At 41.7% G+C, this 19,842-nt stretch overlaps 1 protein-coding gene across 9 annotated transcripts in view; it reads left to right on the top strand.

Moving 5' to 3' along the window:
* The window catches only part of cdc42bpab (CDC42 binding protein kinase alpha (DMPK-like) b), an 83,612-nt gene that overhangs the window by 44,394 nt on the left and 19,376 nt on the right, over positions 1-19,842 (top strand). For 7 of the 9 annotated variants that reach the window (XM_044106735.1, XM_044106740.1, XM_044106739.1 and 4 more), the window contains exons 7-21: positions 4,834-4,927; positions 10,134-10,334; positions 10,428-10,566; positions 10,746-10,855; positions 10,944-11,023; positions 11,591-11,769; positions 11,864-11,986; positions 12,074-12,207; positions 12,908-13,029; positions 13,139-13,259; positions 14,371-14,481; positions 14,566-14,813; positions 14,898-14,912; positions 16,838-16,943; positions 19,278-19,402. In XM_044106735.1, coding sequence (XP_043962670.1) covers positions 4,834-4,927; positions 10,134-10,334; positions 10,428-10,566; positions 10,746-10,855; positions 10,944-11,023; positions 11,591-11,769; positions 11,864-11,986; positions 12,074-12,207; positions 12,908-13,029; positions 13,139-13,259; positions 14,371-14,481; positions 14,566-14,813; positions 14,898-14,912; positions 16,838-16,943; positions 19,278-19,402 — 1,908 coding nt within the window. The remainder of the gene's footprint in view (positions 1-4,833; positions 4,928-10,133; positions 10,335-10,427; positions 10,567-10,745; positions 10,856-10,943; positions 11,024-11,590; positions 11,770-11,863; positions 11,987-12,073; positions 12,208-12,907; positions 13,030-13,138; positions 13,260-14,370; positions 14,482-14,565; positions 14,814-14,897; positions 14,913-16,837; positions 16,944-19,277; positions 19,403-19,842) is intronic. The other 2 variants (XM_044106743.1, XM_044106738.1) reach the window with 1 other exon arrangement.

Raw genomic sequence — 19,842 nt, 5'->3', positions numbered from 1 at the left:
TTATTAATCAGTGGTGGGACTTGATTAAAATGTTTAATCGAGTTAACTGCAGGGTCTGTAGTTGAAAGCCACATACATTGGCAAAAAAACAACATTTTCAATTCAAAGACCCTTTTTTGTTGCTAAATTATTGAATAACTAGACACACAAGTTCCTCAGTAAGGATGTTTATTTTAGTGTTTTATTAAGGTTATTGAACCATCAGATTAGTGCAAAGTGCTATTCTAGACATTCTGTTTTCCAGTATTTCAGGGACCTGATCATTCATAGAACGTCTTTAGAAATGTGAACTGCAGTCGTTGACATTAGCGTTGTGCTGCTGCAACATGTTTAGCTGAGAGATGCTATTTCAGGTTCGAATAGCGTTGCTAATAGGCTAACTCTATTTAGCACAATTTGAACACAACAATAGTCTTTTCCAGCATCTAATCGGATTCTTTTTTTTAAACAAAAATGAACCCACAGTGGGCCAGCAGAAGCGACTGTCATTCATTGCTGTTTGCAGTTGTAACTTGTGCGTCAGATTTGTGGGTTTACCAGAAACATACAGATACAAAGGTTCCAGCTCAGGACTTTTGTATCCACTTAAGGACGGCCATCACCGTCTAACAAAACTTTTATTTATTCATTTTAAACCAGACGTTACACCTCAGGAATCACTTGACGGAAAATTTGAGCATAAACAATTGGTGTAATTAGTTTGTGTCATGTCTATGAAGAGATGACCTTTTCTTGTGATTTAATTTAAAAAAGATCTTAGTCTTTCATAGTTTTCTCTTACTTTTCCAATAGTTTATTTCATATCTTTTACGTCCTAGAGAATGAGTGGCTTGTCAGCCATTCGTGTTTTCACCTGGAGATTCTATCTTCTATCTGGTGTGACCCCAGCTCCTCACGTCATGAATTAGCAGGAATCCCGTTAGCGGGTGGCCGTCTTTGCAGGTCCTCCAGTTGCTGGCGTGCACAAAGCGTGAGGCGCCATCCAGATGGCCCTCCCAGATGGATGCTGCAGTCTTAGCAGAGATTACCTTCCTCTATTCCAGTCCCTGCGACACTCCTTAAGACTGCTGGAGCCCCGTGACACATTAGCCCAATTACTATAGGCCACAGCTATTCTGCTTTGTTCACTACTGGAAGGCAGCTAATATGCTGTCAGTCTGCATCTGTTTATATATTTGTGTGGCCAATTGATTGATTAATAATTAGGAAAATCTGAGGCAAGGAAACGGATGAGTTGAGTAGCAGTGGGACGACGTGGGCCAGCGCTAAGTGGTTTATCAGTAGCAGACTCCATCCTCTGTACCATTGATACGGCAAGCTAAGGTCAACTCATGCTGTCTGCTCTTTGGCAGAGCAGAGGTCTTAGGAGCAGATTAACACTCTCCAGCTACCGGAACACACACACACGCACACACCAACACACACACTCCCCTGCAGAGCCACGTGCTAGTCGTCTGGTCCAAGTTTTACGGTTATGATTTGTGAGGTTCTGGAGTAAAGTAAATATTTTATGATTTAACAGTGTACTTTTAGTGATAAGAAAGACAGAAAGAAAAAATAGAAGTTGTGTGTAATGTTTTTCCATCAAACGAGGTTTGGTTGCTCCATACTTGAATGCGTTCGAGTGTAGTTTGTGGTTTTCATTTAAAATCAGATGTCTACTATGGCAGATGACACATTTGTGATGGTCAGTCTCATCTCTAAAAGCTTTCTACTGTAATGTAGATTCAGGTTTAATGGAAACAAGCGTGGGGTTTACATAATTGTCATCTCTCGTGTCACTTTAACCTGTGATTTTCTGCACCGAGGTTTTAGTGTCGGGAATGGCAAGTCCATCCAGCTGCTCCCGACCCACAAAATGCGAGCATTAACACTGGCAGAAAATGACGGGGGCTTCACATGTGGTTTTGTAGAGACCTCGGTTGACATCAGAGCAGTTTTTGAAAGTCTGTCGCTGCTGTAAGATGGAAAATCTCCCTGGTGTGGGCAGGACTTGCATCACTGGGGAACTTAAACTAATTAAACTAACCTCGTTGCTTTAACTGTTTACTTCCTGGTGTTTGGTAACAGAGAGCTATTTTCAGCCTGATTTAGTCACTTATTGCAAAATTTATTAGACCAAATCATCCAAATCAGTTTTTTTTTTTTTTTACATTTATTTCAAAATAGTTTTTGTGTTTTTGTGTTATTTTGCTCAAGTACTGCGAATCGATTTCATTCAGTTTCTTAGTGGAGGATTATTCATTTCATTGACAATTACAAAGACAAATAATCACACCATTTATGGTTGCGAATATGTCGTCATCTCTGTGTCAGTGGGTGTCGTAAAAATATCGCAGGAGGCTTTTTGGAAAACACTGTTGACTGATTTGGTCCAGGTCGACACGTTAGATGCAGAACATTACTGTAACAGTCAACCTTTTGGATGAATAAATAACAGGCTCTGGCTTTTTCATTCTGTTTACACTCTCAGTGTAAAGTGTTTGTTTTGCTTCAGTTTCCACATGAGATTCAGTTTCATTTAGTAAATGGGGAACAAAGTGTGAAGAAAATCCAATGTTTCTCAATAGAATCCTCATTGCTTGATATTCTAATATCATGCAGCTGGGAAAAAAATATTCTTAAATGTCAAATTTAATTAGTTTTACTGTGTGTTAATTTGTACTTCTTGTATTATGGCCTGCCACTTCCTGGAGCCTCATCTCCACTTTTCCTTGCAGTAGATTACAGAGAAGTATTGTAAATCAGGGTTCGTCAAAGCAGGAGTGAATGTCTCTAGGCGTTAGTTGGCGGATGGTCGGTGGCCGGAGCCAATCACAACAGCACAAGCTGACGTGAGTTGGGAGCCGCGCTGGTTGACTGCGTTCTTGTTTTAAACTTTAGGTTTGCTATTTTAAGTGGGAACATGCTTGAGTCACCGGACAGAAACACTCACGCCCATGATGAAATAAAATGAGTGGGCGATTAGCATAACTGGGGATGTTTGAGTTTTGCCGTGTGTTGGAAAATTTTGTTCCAACACACACTCCTTTGTAGAAAGCTTTCATGACAAGGACAGACTATATTTAGTCTGGTTAGTGGGACACTGTGGTGTTTCTGTTTTATAACAGTCTAGTGCTCTATTAAAATCACCTCTACCCACTTGATGTCCTGTCCCTTGTTCTCTACACACCTTAAGCCTCGTAGCACCTAGAAATGGCATCATTAAAGTGGCTGTATGTAACTTCTACAAAAATGTGTTTTTTCCATATTTGTTAAAACTATCACCATGTCCTGACTGTGTAACACGACACAGGTAATCCGTGTAAAGATCAATCTCCTCAGCCTCCTCCCAGTTCTAGTATTGTCGTCTGAAGAAATGCACCACTCTCACTCAAAAACAACCAATCAGAGCCAGGAGGAGGGTCTTAGTGCTGTCAATCATCCCAGTGTACGCAACGTAACTAGCTATTACAGGAAAAACTATTTATTTACTGTTATGCTAACTAGTCTTAGCATTCATGGCAGGATTGGTTGTGGGGAATTAGCAGTAGCGTAACAGAGAGCAAGGGGAGGATGTCAGCAGCGAGTACACAGGCATGATTGACAGTGACAAGCTCTGCCGATGGGCTCTGACTGGTTGTTTTCTCTTAGCACAGGGAGAAGCCAGACAAACTTAAAGCCTCCATAAAAGTAACATACCAGTTTGATGCCCTTCTGCTTTGTTGGGACAATTTTGAAAAAAAACACAAACTTTTAATTCAGTGGGATCAAGCTTCAGTGCAAAGAAATATTATTTTTTCCATCAAATCTGCTGTAGCAACATTACTGAAACCCCTAAGAGTTTAATATTAAAGCAGCTGAAGCTTTTTCAATGTGTACTTTGTCCTTTGAAGTTGATCAGAGTGCTGGAAAATCTTTCGTCAGTAACTCGATACTTTTTGTTTTCCTTGGGTATAAATATAACGTGACACCGAGGTGTTTCTTCAAAATGAGAAAGCCTTGTGAATTTTGAATAAACTAAAGATAGAAGTGTTTTTGTCTTGCTCAGACTAAAGTCTTGTCTGGATCTTGATATCTTTTCAGAAATCAGCGACTTTGACAATTTAACTAAATGCAAAGGGAAATAAATGTCGGTCTCGTGATTTGGTTTAAGTGTGAAAATGTGAAACGGTGAGGTCAGGGTGAAAGTTGCTGATTGATGTAAAAAACTGTTCAGCCAGTTTAGGTGGTGGAGAAGGGGGAAAAAAAACCCTCGTATCTTAAAGTAGAATTATTTTCTGCTGACTGGAATCAATCCACAGGCTGTATGTGAAAATGTAAACTCACCATCAGCAGTAATAATGCAGACCAGATGCAGGGAACACGAAAACGTACAGAAACTGTTTGGCAACCTCCTTTTTTCCACAAAAACACAGCAGGAAAAGGAATAACACACTAGGTTGGTCTATCTTTCTTCTATCTGTGTGTAAAGCTAATTCCCAAATCATACACTCAACTCATTTTTCTGTATTTTTTTTTTCTTTCTTGTGGTCAATTTCAACTTATCCTACTGCTGATAAATGGAGCCAAAGGAAAATTGCACTTAATTCAATCACAGAACTGAGCTGAATTATTATCCGCCGTATTTACAGGCAAATCAAGACCGCTCGAATTCCTGATGAGAATCGATCGCAGCTCCCAGGAATACGAAATGATGAAGTGTGTGTTTTTTGGATGTCCTAAAAGGTGTTTTGATTGGAAGGCATCTGCTTTCCTTCGCCATTTTCAGGAACTGCTCACTCAGTTTGACTTTCCCCCCCCTTCTCTCTTTCCTTTCCTCCCTTTCTCCCCTCTCTCTCTCTCTCTTTTCAGGGACATCAAGCCTGACAACATTCTGCTGGATATGAACGGCCACATCCGCCTGGCTGACTTTGGCTCCTGCCTCAGGCTCATGGAGGATGGGACGGTAGGTTTTGACTGCGCCGCCGCCGCTGCTGCTGTTCCTCCCGGTCCAAAGCAAATAATACCAGAGTTTTACTAACCTCACTGCCTTAACCCCGGGGGTCTCCCATGAGGAGTGTGCGGTTCGGCTGCTTGGCCTGGCTTGCAGGTTGCGATTCAGACGATTCTCCTGATGTTACAGGAAGGAAAACTGAAGAGATGAAATGAAAGATTACAGAGCGGAAAATGCTAATAATAAGTCTGAAAGTAGGATGAAAGTGATGCAGACTCCACTTACCCCCCCAAAAAGTAAGACTCCTTGTTTTAATCGGTTATATTCATTCATTTAAATGGTGTACTTTACTAAATGACATGGAGAGATGTGTTTATGTTTAAGAAAATACAAGAATATGAGGAGAGGAAACAGAACTGCTACGTCTTCACCCACTTCAGAATAAGAGCATGAAGTATAACCATCCAACTATTTGAAGAGTTCTTGACAGCCGATGACCAAAACTTCAACACCGACGTTGAACTTTATCCAACTGAAAGTTTGCAGAACAGCAAAGCAAAGTAGTAGCAAAGAATTTGTCTGGAGGAATTGGTGCAGAGGACGTTAAATGCGTGAAACGTTTTCAAAATTAGCAAAAAGCAATAAAGCGTCAAATGAAAGATTAGCTCCTCGATTAGCGGTATTGTGCCAAATTCTGTCTAAATGGATAGAAGAAGCCCAGGGCCATTCAGTGCCTTGTAATCTAATATGATTTTCAAACAGATTCCTTTACAGTCAACAAATACAAGCAGTGATTTAAAGACTGGTGAAAAATCTGTAATTTTTCAGCTGCCTGATGGTTTTAACTTTTTTACCGAGGCTGGCTTGAATAAAGACGACCAGAACAATATCAGAATTAAAGGTTCCTAGTCAAAACCTGGCACAGATAACTAGTGTGTGGTTGTAAGACGGTTGTAGACTGATTTAATCCATCTCAGTTGGTTTGGTTTGTGGCCTTTAGCCTTACCATGTAAAATAATCCAAATCTTTAACCTTGTATTTCACATGGAAAAAATTAATGACACATGTTTTTTCTGCATTGAGCTGGGAAACATTGTGATCCATTTTAGGAATTGTGAGGTTGTGTCATCAGCATACGATTGATATTGAGACGTTTTAGTGCCCTGAGGAAACCCCATGTATTTGTTTGTTTGCCAAATGACAAAAAGTAGTTTTAGTCTGATGTGTGAACACAAACAGATGAGACTTAAAGGTACAACAGTGTAAAGTGTAACGTAAACTATTTTTTAAACACCATATTTAATCAGCAAGGTCTTAGAATTGCTTTCTTGTTTTTGTCAAATGGAGACAGCAGCAGAAGGCTACAGTGTTTGTAAGGCAGAAACATATTTCAAATAATAAACATAGCTGCTTTTTTGACTTTATATCTGTGTAATCTGTGGATTCTTCCATCTTACAACATTCAGAAGCCACGGAGATGAGAACGCCCGCCTCCTCCACTAACCACTAGCTTTTCCAATGGGTACTGCTTAGTAACATGATGCATGGTTGGTTTGGGTTTTTTTGTAGCCTAAAGCAGTTTGATAAGAGTCAATACATCAGGCAAACTGAGAAATAACCTTTGTAATTAAGCCTCGAAGTGTTCATGCATCATTCTGTACTCGTATAATAGAAAACACCTAAGAGGATCCTCTCTCAACAGGAGTTTGAATGTTGGGTGAATGCATTAATGCTATGAGCAAATATACTCCACATTTTAAACAAAACCAGGATAATATTGATTCAAAATGAGAAATTTGAGCACAACAGTGGTCCTAAATTTTTACAGCGTTCTGACAGCTTGAAGGAAGAAATCTGTGTAGGAGTTGTGTGTTATTGCTTTAAAGCAGGGGTCTCAGACTCGCGGCCCGCGGGCCAACTGCGGCCCTCGGGACGATAGTTTGTGGCCCCCACCTTAAAATGAAAGTTTAATGTTAGTGTGGCCATGACCAGTGACGTCAGTAACGCGTTAATTTGTAACGCGTTACTGACGTCGGACCACTTTTTTCAGTAACGAGTAATCTAACGCGTTGCTATTTCAAATCCAGTAGTCAGACTACAGTTACTTATCAAAATCATTTTTGCGTTACTATCTTCTTTTGTAATTTAATCGTATTTCCTCTACTCGTCTTGTCGGTGACCGACGCCTCTATGCGACAGAAATGTAAACAATGGAGGGAGATGCGATTTTGTTGGTGGAAAACTGGAACTATTTTGAGTTTCTGTCGCCAAGTTCGATTATTATAAGCTGCTTTGGGCTTCCTTTTTTAAAGTCGCCAGATTTAATGAGTGGCGGTTGCGCTTTTGGGCTCGTTTTGAACGTGAAGTTGCTCATTTGGGCTTGGAAATAAGCAGAGACTCATAATAAATCCCAGAATTTGTCCGTCATTAAAGTAGTTTTAATCAGTCTCTCCTTGTCCATCATTTCTCAGATGATCCGTCCCGCTGTGTCTTTGTTAATGTCAAGTTAATGTATTACCTCTGAATGTCGTCGAGCTTCGCGTTGCGCTCCAGAAAACTACAAATATCGAGACCAATATGAACAACGCAATAAACGTGAAAACAGCCACGAATAAACGTGTCCGTAGTTTCCAATAATTATAATGGCAACTTAATTCTAATTATTAATACTAAGATAAGTGTCGCAAATCTGTGCAGCCATCTGAGCTGTGAGCTGCAGGAGGAGCTCTGTGCGCAGTGACACCAAATGCAGGGCCGTAACACAGAACCTGGAGGCTGGGGGGGAGGGGGGCTTTAAAATCCTTGTTAGAGTTTTCCAGACAACAGTGGACCACACAAATTACTCATGTTTTTTATTTTTCTACAATCTCCTCTTCAGTTCAACCTTATCAGTGGAGACACATTGTTGATGTTACCATTATAAAATAGCTTACAAAAAAGTATTGGCAAAGCTCAATGTGATTTTCACAGGAGGCGGAGCGTTGTTGTTAGCAGCTGCTGAAAGTAACTAAAAATTTACTTTTAATGTAACTTAGTTACTTTCCAAATCAAGTAGTCAGTAATCTAACTAAGTTACTTTTTCAAGGAGTAATCAGTAGTCCGATTAAAGTTACTTTTTCAAAGTAACTATACCAACACTGCCCGCGAGTTTGATATGATTGGCACTTTTCAGTGTTGTGTGCGGAGCTGAACTAACTTACCAATCACAGTGCTTCAAATGGAGCTCATTGACCCGCAGTGCCACTCTGAACTCAAAGCCAAGTTCAGGGAGGTGAGTGGAAAAGCAGACAAGCTTGGGCAATTTTTGAGAGAATTGCCACCCAGCTTCCCTGAGCTTTCCCGAATGTTCAAGCGGACCATGTGTCTTTTTGGGAGCACATACTTGTGCGAAAAGCTCTTCTCTACCTTGAACTTCAATAAGTCCAAGTACAGGTCCAGACTTACTGACGAGCATCTTCAAGCTCTACTTAGGGTCTCAACTGCCTCCTCCCTTAAGCCAAATGTGGCTCGGCTATGCGAGAGGAAGCGCTGCCAGACCTCTAGCAGTAAGAAGTAGGCAGAAGAAACAGTTTATGTTCAATGTTCCATTCATGTTCAGAAAGTTAAAGGTTAAAGAACTGTTAATACAGCCATTTGAATCTGAATTATAATAATTACATTTATCTAGTCTTCTATAGCTGCTGTGTTATTATTATATTTTATTTATTTATTACTGATTAATTTTTTTTTCTTATGAATTGTTAATTTATTTATTTTTTCATCTTATTTTGTGTTTAAAAAATATAAATAAAGACATTTGATAACATTGGAATGTTTTTGTAAGAGCTTTTCTTGTGGAAAACCCGATGCGGCCCAGCCTCACCCAGACTCTACCTCCATCGGCCCCCAGGGAAATTGAGTTTGAGACCCCTGCTTTAAAGGATGCTGAGCAGCTTGGCTAATGGTTTCCAAAAGTTCATTTAGTCGATCTGAAGAGCCTCTGACGATGACCACAGCACTGAATCCTGAACTAAGAGTCAGACCACTGCAGGGAGCCTCTCCTGTCTGCCGTGCTACTGCTGAGCCACCACTGATGAAATTAAACCCAACTCATAACAGTGACTGTAACACTGCCATGAATCTGCATTATAAAATGAATTGAAAAACGAAACCTCACTGTTCACATGCAGTTATTTTTATTATGCTCTGAGAAGTCTTTAAATGTAACGTCACCATCCTTCGTCTTGATGTTTGCCTTTCTCTGAGGCTACGTTCACAGAGCAGGTTTTCATGCTCTATTCCGATTTTTTGCTGACTTTTTTTTTTAGTCGTAGTTAATACTAGTGAACCAATCAACACACCAAGGTTATTTGTCTAGCACATTTCAGCAACAGTGCAGTTCAAAGTACTTCACATTATAAAAACACGGAAGTGCAAACTCATAACAGACACCACTCGGTCAAAAGTTGAGAAAAACAGCTACAAACGCTACATCATCAAAATCATCAATACACATCAAATATGTCTGTTAGTGTTTCCTTTATTCTGACTCAAAAGTAGCTCTATAAACTCTAGTGAATGATGTGGCTGCAATCAGACTCCTGTGTGAACGGTTTACTGCGTGCAGAATAAGAACGCAGACATCACACAGCAGCACGCTGGTTACTGAAGTAACAACAGATGCTGTCGTTTACGGATTGATGTTAAAGTTTAATCAGCCACGGGAGCCGACAGAATTGTCACAAAATCATAAGAAGGCCAACGAAGATGATAAAAAACATAGCACAACTAATAGCGATGGTCTTTTGTGGAGAATTGACTGCAGCTTCTGTAGAGAAGTGTGTTTGGGTGTGTAGTTGGAGCCGAGAGTGGTGGGACTGTGATGTGATGCTTCACTGACTTCTTCTTCTGCTGCAGAATTACGACATGTCTTCCATTAATGACATAAAGTCTAATGAAACTGAACATGACCGTTCTGACTGCAGACGCTTTGAAAACTACAAACTATGAATCTGTTTCAGTACCACATATAGAAACAGAGGAAATCAGATGTTTTTGTAAAAGATTGGAATTGTGCCATTCAGACTGTGGTGAAAAAGTCAGAAATGTGTCACATCTGAGCAAAAAAAAGGATCAGATTTGTGTGATTGTAGGGTGTGTTTATGTTTACGCCCTCTCTGCCGCGATCCATTCAGTGGGTTCATTGGATCCTAAGTGGTGTTTTGCTTTCCACTGCCAGGTCCAGTCCTCTGTGGCAGTGGGAACTCCAGATTACATTTCCCCCGAGATCCTCCAGGCGATGGAAGACGGGAAGGGCAAGTATGGACCCGAGTGCGACTGGTGGTCTCTGGGCGTCTGCATGTACGAGATGCTGTACGGGGAGACTCCTTTCTATGCAGAATCCCTGGTGGAAACCTACGGGAAAATCATGAACCACAAGGTGAGCCGACTGGAGTTCAGCGCCGCCGTCCGGCGGGTTTCGCTTGCTGTTTTCTCACACTCTCGGCTGTCTGATGTCATTTCCTTTGAACAGGAGCGATTCCAGTTCCCACAGCAGATAACAGACGTGTCAGAGGAAGCGAAAGATCTGATTCGCCGCCTCATTTGCAGTCGGGAACACAGGCTGGGTCAAAACGGCATCGAGGACTTCAAACAGCACCCGTTTTTCACTGGTACACCCAGAGTCCTTCCTCATCCTGATACTCAGTGTGAAAATAAATACATACCTGACATCACTTATACCTCAACAGAATGAATTATAATAAAAAGTTATTATTATTATAGCATTTTAATCAGAATTCATTGTGTGGCGTTCTTAATTGTACCAAATTATGTTTGTTGTTGCTTTCAGGCATTGACTGGGACAACATCCGTACGTGTGAGGCCCCTTACATCCCAGAAGTCAGCAGTCCTACAGATACCTCTAACTTTGACGTAGACGACGACTGTCTAAAGAATTCAGTAAGGTCTTACTTAGTAAAACATGTGACCTTATTTGTTATATTTTGTAAAGAATCACCTATTTCTCCTGTTGTTTCCTGACTTTCAGGAGACTATGCCTCCTCCCTCTCACACTGCGTTCTCTGGCCATCACCTGCCGTTTGTGGGTTTCACCTATACAAGCAAATGGTAAGTGTAATCCTCTGAATTGCTCCCAGATTCAGGCCGTGGTGACGTGTGTGTGTGTGTGTGAGGAGTTGGTCCTGAACTGAAATGGAAAGTGTGTTCCTGTTAAAATAAAAGGTCTTTTGTCGTAAATAAAAGGCTTGTTTCTTCCTTTCTTTTTTCTGTTTATTTTTCTGTCCGTATTTCTTTCTTTGTCAGTCTTTTTCTTTTATTGCGTCATTCTTTCTTACTGCCCTTTTTTTTAGCGTTTTAGCTCTATCCCTCTGTTCTTCTTTCCTTTCTTTGATTTTCTTTGTCTTTCTTTCTCTCTTCCTTCTTTTTTGTCTCTCATGTCATCAGTCTTTCTGACAAGTATAACACACATTTGTTTAGGACCATATTAATTCTGATACGCCTAATTGAATGAACCTTCCTAAACTGATAGTCCAGGAAAGGAGAGCATTAGTCAGAGAATCGGGGTTACCTCCATGGTAACTCTGGAGGAGCTTTAAAGACCCACTGCTCAGGTGGGAGAATTTGACAGATAACCTGCATCCGAAACCAAATTTTCACCGTTTACTTACCTTGTAGTTCCCTATCGGACCGGGGCTGCCTCCGACAGCTGGCCGTGGATCCGGGCAAAGCAGGGCAGGACCAGTTGGACCTGGAAGTCCAGCGCAGGCTGGAGGACAGCCTGGCCACCGAGGCCTATGAGAGAAGGATACGTCGCCTGGAGCAGGAGAAACTAGAGCTGAGTCGCAAACTGCAAGGTGAGCTTCTGCCAATGCCTCATCTGTTCTTAACGTATGGTGGTGAATCCAACCCCCACTGGTCCAACAAACCCGGTCGTTCTCCCCTTTACAGAGTCGACTCAGGCTGTGCAGGCCCTGCAGCACTCAACAGGCGAGGGACCAGTCAGCTCCAACAAGGAAGTGGAGATCAGGAGCCTCAAGAGCGAGATTGACATTCTCAAGAAGCAGATCGCAGGTCAGGGTGTAAAAACAGACCGCCTCTGTAGAAACCCACACTGAAAGTCAAACTTCAGGTCCGCACTCAAACGCATCCCTGTGTCAGACTCAGGCCAACTGGAGAAGCAGCTGGAGGACGTGACGTCAGCGCGCAGGGACCTGGAGGACTCGTCCAAACACATCAAGAGTCTGGAGAAGCAGATGAAAAGCCTCACACAGGAGAGGGACGACTTACAGAAGGTAAAAACACTCGTTTCTGCCGCTCGTCTGATTTTTATTTCAGCTTTTCTGACCTATTTGCTGATGGAAGGTTTTTCCTTTAAGAATATTTCTACACTTTCACTGCATCCATAATCCAATTATATGCAAATCTGTTATAAACAGGGATCCTTAAAAAGTTTTACACTAGTGTATCCAAAATGAAAGCCTTAAAATTTCATTTAAAAAGTGTTATTTAGCCTTAAATATGCTAATCACAAGTCTTAAAATCTTGTAGTGGTAGAACAATTTAGTCTGTACATAGTTTATTTTTCTGCTGAACTTTTCTGTTTGGCATCAGTTTGAGCCAATTGCTAACTAGCTGCTAGCATTCCTTTGCTAGCTAGTTGGGCTTTTTGTGTCTATCATAGGTATGTGTAGATTTATTGGCAGTTGACTAACCAATACAAAGCCAGCTGTGTTCTGTCCAAAAAATCTGCAGGGGATTCAGACTGTAGAGAACGTTGCAAAATATGCAATTTTCTTCTCTAAATTTTTGTCGTGGTTCAGGTCTTAAATTTCATTCATAATGGTCTCCAAAAGGTCTTTAAAAAAGTCTTAAATATGATTTGGTGAAATCTACAGAAGCCCTGATGAAGATGGCTTTTTTTGGTAAATGTTGAACTTCAAAGTTTTGTTGAGGATGTGAAATTATTCCCGTTTCTCTCTCCACTCTGAACAGGGCCTTGTGGATGCGGCTGAGAAAATGAAGTCCCAGTCTAAAGATCTGAAGGAGGCCCACAGCCAGAGGAATCTGGCCATGCAGGAGTTTTCTGAGCTCAATGAGAAGCTGACAGAGTTCAGGTAGAACCCTGCACGCTTGTGTTTTCCTGGACTGATTGTTCTGCCCGGAAACGGGTTATTTTTTCTGTGCACAAAACCCGCAACCTTTAGAGTTGATCTGTCCTGGCAGGTCTGCAAAGCAGCGCCTGGTTCGCCAGCTGCGCGACAAGGAGGAGGAGATGGAGAGCCAGAATCAGAGGGTGGAGGCCCTCCGCCTTGAGGTGCGAAAGGCTGAGAGGGCGAAGAAGGAGGTAGAGTAGATTCCCTGTGATTGGTAGCAACACCTTTCTCTGTCTGCACCTGCTGGTCGGTAAATACTTCAACCTCCGGTTAGCCTTCCACTTTTATTGTCTTTCCTCAGATACTAGGCGTGGCTTTCTTTTACTCTCTTTTACTCCCAGGTCCCAACACCATCCGTAGTCAGAAAAGCAGTAGAATATAGTCACCAAATAAAAAAAGATATTTATTTTCATGTGTAGCATTGTTAAAGATGTTTAGTTGTGCATGTTTTCTCATATGTCTCTAGGTTATTGTTGTTTTTCCAAGTGGTCTGGAATGAATGTAGAATTAAAGTATTTTCTAGGATTGGGGAAGTACGTAAAAAGAAAATGAAGCATAAAAAAAATGTATTTCCAGATGTGCATTTCCACCTATCCATCAATCTGTCCATCCGTTTATCCAAACTACGCTTAAAGGGGCAGTATTATGTAAAATCGACTGTTTTGAGCTTTACATCAGGTTGTTATTTTCTCATCAAAAACGTACCTGGAGTGTTACCTTAATTCTGTCATGTATGCTTGAGAAATCCTCAAACATGCATCCTTTAATCTCCCATGGCAACCATTCAGCTGTGCAAACCGTCTAGGTGGACCTAGCCCCGGATTTGAGGAAAAAGCTATTCCTTGAAGCTGCAGTTTCCAATCTTGTCCAATCAGTTCCTTCAGACTAGCCAGCAGCAATTAGCAAACACCTGGTGGAACTGAGTATCTCCTGAGCTGTTTCTCAGTGAAACACTGGAAAAAATGTTGAGCGGTTAATAGAGGAGCCATATTGTGATGACTTCCTGCAGGTGGAGTTTCAGAAAGAGTCGAAGCTTCTTAAAGAGGCAGAGGCCCAATTTAAGGCGTTAAATTGCAAAGTCAAAGTTCTTTTAAGTCATATTTTATATATATAAATTTTTTTATAATAACTGAATGTGACACAGTTACTAGATAGTGCTATGAAATGGCACCATGCTCCTGGAAAACAGAGTACTGCCCCTTTAAGGACTTAGTTTTAATTGTAAATGTGTAGGAATCATGTTCAGGAAGTCATATCAGCTGAATGTTGGTCTCCAATCAGTCCGCGTTTGTCCGTCACCAGATGGAGGTTCAGGCTGAGGAGCAAGCTGCCGAGGCTCAGAAAGAGAAGAAGCTGAGAGAGCGCAACGAGCAGTACAGCCGCCAGCTGGAGGAGGAACTGGAAGGCCTCAAGGTGAGGATGCAGCGCAGCGCGTCCCATTCCAGGAATCCTGTTGCCGCTCGTGTTTTTACATCTCTGATCAATCCGACTCTGCAGGTGAAGCAGGTCGGCTCTCCGGCCGCTCCGGCGTCAGCTGACCAGACGCAGGAGGTGGGGCGTCTGCGAGCAGAGATGGAGAAGAAGACGCTGCTGTACGAGGAGGAGCTGGCGCGCAGAGAGGCGCAACACAGCACCGAGCTCAAGGCGCTGCGCAAAGAGCTGAGGGACGCCGAGAGCCAGCAGCTCAACCTGCAGAAAGAGATCCTGATGCTGAAAGACAAACTGGACAAGATCCGCCGGGAGAGGTGAGACTGTCCCTCTGTCTCTGCTCTGGCTTGTTAGTCAGCAGTCTGATCTGATCAAGACCTTTTATTTTTGTTTTTTTACAGTGATGATACTGTGAGGTAATTACAGAAAGATGTCTAACATATCCAGATAAATAGCTGTGATGGTTTTGCTGTAGTTTCCCCAGAGGTTCCTGTCCTGATCACTGTCTTTTCTCAGAATTCTTGTATAGCTACATTTTAAACATGTTGGATACGGAGGACCAAAAGGGACAAAATTAAATAAATATATCGAGTCACTAATTAAGTATGAAAAGGAAATATATAAATTCTTAAGTAAATGTTTAATATGTCAATAAATGATTAAAATGCAAATTTATCTTGGTAGATCTGTCAAACTCAACAAGTTCAGCCTCATTTTTTGAAAATCATCTTCACAATCTTTTCCTTGGAGATGTTTTACAATTAACAGGTTAGATGTAAAGTGGAATCATTTTCACAGAATGAGGCTGAGCTAGTTGATCGGTTTTAGCCCCGCCCATAACGCCGCCCCTCGACTTTGATGGCGAGTGTGAGAGATCATATTATTTCATGACGATGCTGCAGGAATCGTGAAATAATTAAATACACAATTAGTTATGTTCATCCACTATTATAAACTTGACTCTTATTGATTTTAACTACATATTTTATAAAATGTGTAATAAATACAAAATTTAAACCTTTAATTCACAATTTAATTATTTTACGGAATATTTAATAAATGATTTAACAACATTATTTATTTAATTTAGTCCTTTTTGATGTTCCGTAATTAGATACGTGCATGAACATTAATACCATCACAGAGATGGCTGCCCTGATCTGATTTGTTGGCACAAATAATATCATTTTTATCTTCTCAAGGCTTCAGCAAACTATTCAGCTGCTTCGGGCCCCAGAGCTGATCTGGGGCCTCTGTGAGTCACATCACTGCTCTTTGTGTTGCAAATCTCTGCACTCTGCATGGGCTAGCAGGGGGTTTTCACACCTCCAGTAAAACTGATGCACTATTGTGATATTTAGCCAAAAAAAAAAAAAAAAAAAGTTTCCACACTATGGAAACGTTTTGAAACTGGAAACTTTTTCTGTAAATTCCTGTAAAACAAAGCCAGCTGACCGACTTTGATTTTGGATCCATGAAAGTATAATTACATCGACTCCGATTTCCTCCATTTTGGGTCATCAGCCGACACTTACTGACACTCTGTGCAGCTAACAGTGGTCACCACCGCTGTTTTTTCAGACAAAGAAAATCTGAATTGGCTTTTTAAAAATTGGTGGTCAGCCAGAAAACTGCAGTCGGTGCCACCTTAGTGAAAATATCTCCCAGGATGGATGATATTTTCCTGTTGTATTTTTAGAAGTACTTGTTAGGAATTGTGAGGTTGTACATTTGAGAACATGGTTGACACTACAGGGTAATTGATGTTAACTGTAAGTTCTCCAAAACAACTTCTGTTGAACAAGCAAAGAAAAACCCCATCGCTATAGGAGACGTAATTGTTAGTGAATTTTATCCGTCAGCAAGCGTTTTCCAGAACGGCGTTCAGCCTGTCAGAAAAAAAATAACCTGACACCACATGATTCATATTCATGTTCAGGAAGCTTTGGAGGTTGTTTTTTAGCCTCACAGACTTACCTTCCTGCCTGCTGCTGCTGCTGCTGATGTATTATTTTCACGGGTGCCTAATTCCTTTTTAAACACACCGCTGGATCAGCTTCTAACTGCATTAATGTGTCAGGCTTAAAAAACAAGCGGCAGCCTTTGGTTCAGTCTTTGATTCAGCTGCGACTCTCAGGAACAAAGAGACTCACAGTTTAAAGAAAAGTCGAGCCGAAACACTCGGCTGTATATTTACAAAGTTTATTTGAGGAATATTTTCCAACGCAGCCACAGCCAGAGGTCAGGATGTCACTAACAGATGGGGGTTACGTTCCTACAGTAACGAAGTGTGTGGGTGTGTGTGTGTTTTTTTTTTGTGTTTTTTTTTGTTTTTTTGCAGCCAAAACGAGCGTGAAGAGTTTGAGACGGAATACAAGCAGAAATATGAGCGTGAAAGAATCCTCCTCTCTGAGGAGAATAAGAAGCTGTCCAGTGAATTAGACAAGGTACAGTATGTGTTCCTGTGTCTAACAGAAGTCATTATGAATGCATATGAAGCAGCTTTTATTTTTTACTTTGCTGTAGTGCATTGTCAGCTTTTCTGTGATTTGTTTGTCCCCATCACACACAGTCACTCTGAGACCCCCCTCCCACCCCTAGTGCTGTAACCCCAGGTAACCCTTCTTGGAAAGCCTGTCACATTCCTCCCTCCACCCCCTCTCTCCCAGCTATGCCAAAGAAATCACTGTACAATATTCCACTCACAAACAGCCTGTAGCCGGCGGCACAGTCGGATAGACGCTGGATCTAGCTGTGTTGACTTTGGAACCGGCTCCTGGAAGTTCAAAAAGGCCCACCCCCCCCCAAAGAGACCACTTTAACTGGTCTCTAATAACTGGGAGGCATTCTAACCTGTGGAGTACAATCTGAGTATATTTTCAAGGTCTGTAAGTGATAAAACACAGAGGGAAATTAGGAGAATCACATGTGTTGTATGTGTTGTAGGTTTTTGAATCGCGTTGGATTGATTAGATCTGTTTAGGAGAAACCAATAAAGTCCTTGTTTTCTCCTCCATGATTAAAGTCCTCATTGCTTTTAGGGTGTCTGGGCATCATTTAAAAGTCTTAAACTAAAATTAAGGCCTTAAAATATCAAATTCATTAAAAATATAAGTTAATCAAAAGGTCTTAAATTTTGTTGTAGCAGGACTTTTTAATCTTTAATAATCTATGTAGTTTGAGTTCATTCTTCATCCCGTTCTGAATCGCTGGCCACCTGCTAATATGCTGTTGCTAGTTAGCTAGCTTTCATTTGAAAGTGTAAATTCATCAGCCGTTGGCTGGACGAAGTCCATCTTCTCCACTGGCTCACTTCCGGTGCCAAACCTCACAGTTCACGTATGTTTGATTCAATAAACCTCGGCACTACTACAATATGAAATATGCTATTGTCTTTTGTTCATATCTGCCGTGATTCAGGTCTTACATTTCATTCATAAGTCTTAAAAAGCATTAAGTTATAGTTGGTGAAACCTGTAGTGACCCTGGTTTTGTACCTGTGAACAAATCATTTTGTACCCACATTGTTGCCATATTTATTTGTAGGGGTACACTGATAAATTGGCCCCAATTTCCTTCCTTTTTGGATAACTTGAACTTGAGATTGTCATGAGAGAGAGCTGACTGACGGACCTGGCCACCAGGTCACGCCTGCATGTTCGTGGTTAACAATAATCACGCCAGTGTTGCGTGACTATTGCGTTTTCAGAGACAAAAAACGTAAATATTGGTATTGACTGAAATTGGAATCTACAGGTCAGGCTTGTGAAAGGTCGGTGATCAGCCAGAAAACTGCAGTCAGTTCACCCCTATTTATTTATTTGAGAAGATAAATTATGCTAAAACCTTTTACTACATTTTGGTTGTGGCCCATGTTTCAACCAACTAACAATAAAATACAACAATTCAAATTGGGAGAACTTTAAACAACTTTCTGCTGATCTATATGCTTTATTTTAAGTTCAGTTTCAGTACAATAAATCGTGAACAGAATGTTTCAGGTTAAAATCATCACTTTTCAATAGTGGTTTAATTTCAGACACATCCAGCAGTTTGTGGCATTGTTTCAAATAGAAAAATTAAATATGAAGCAGCTGAAAAAGCAAATACATGAAGCGGCAAAGGGATGGAATGACTGCCACCCACCTTTGGGATTGTAAAACATTTACAAGCAAGCAAGTGTTTTCCAACTCCCTAAATCTTTTCTATCCAGTAAAGCTACCAAGACGCTTCACACCTCTATAATTACTCACTAAGAGTTTCTGGTGGTCATTTCATCACCTGGCAGAACCTTTAAAATGCCTCTGGAAGCCGTAAATACAATGACCTCATTGCGTCTGGATGCAAGGTCATGATTCTTCGCGACACCACTGCAGCGTCTGTGGAGCTTTTTTGTTCTGAAATGAGACGGGAACGGCTCTTTGGAAAGGAAACCCAAAACAAGAGGAAGTTGGTCTCTGCTTGCCCGTCGCGTCACAATAAATGTGTCCGCAAATGAAAGAGTATTGAGAAAAACAGTCAGGCAGTTTGAGACCTGCATTGATGTTGCCATGGTGACATCTACACAAACATATACACACACACAAACCCCTATCGCTGAAAGGAATCGAAACAGAGTTCTCTTAACGTCGGTGTGTTAATGGACGGCCTCGGAGTTCTAATGCGGTCCAGTCTGCTAAACTCATCGGCCCACTTTTATTTTAATGTGTTTCATCAGTCTGATGTCAGGCGTCCGACCACAAGTTTATGATTGGACGCGTTTTCTGCTGCTCTCCCCCCAGTTGAGTGGGATGTTTGAGAAGGTGAGCAGCTCCAACCAGCAGCTGGAGGACGAGATGAGGGAGCTGGCTGACAAAAAGGAGAGCGTGGCCCACTGGGAGGCCCAGATCACCGAGATCATCCAGTGGTAAGACACACACAAACCAGCCGCCTTCTCAAGTGACCCAAAGCGCAGGCCTGGCAGGCCTCTTACTTTCCCCCCTCAAGCTACGCCGCAGAAACACACACTCTCACACAGATTGGGTTCCTCTTCACTGTAAAGCTGCGGCGTGTCTCGCATACATTTGAAGATGGTCGAGCCGCTTGACCCTCCCTTTCTCTCAGATCCCCATCACAGCTGACGCTTCACCAACTGCTCTACCCGCCCCACTCACTTCCCCTCTCCTCTGTTGGACGGGCCTGAAGTCTTGGCATAGCGCGCATACCCCACACAGACATGCTGAACCACAGGAACACGCTTTCAGCTCCATAGCCACAACGCATTCCTGACATGCACATACAAATGTTGAGCTGGGGATGTTTCGTTGAGAGGAATCTGGTAGCCAGTGTCGCCCTCTGCTGGTGGAG

The sequence above is a fragment of the Gambusia affinis genome, linkage group LG22, assembly GCF_019740435.1.
Source record: "Gambusia affinis linkage group LG22, SWU_Gaff_1.0, whole genome shotgun sequence".
In the NCBI taxonomy this organism is placed as follows: domain Eukaryota; kingdom Metazoa; phylum Chordata; class Actinopteri; order Cyprinodontiformes; family Poeciliidae; genus Gambusia; species Gambusia affinis.
This window is presented reverse-complemented; position numbering and strand designations above follow the sequence as displayed.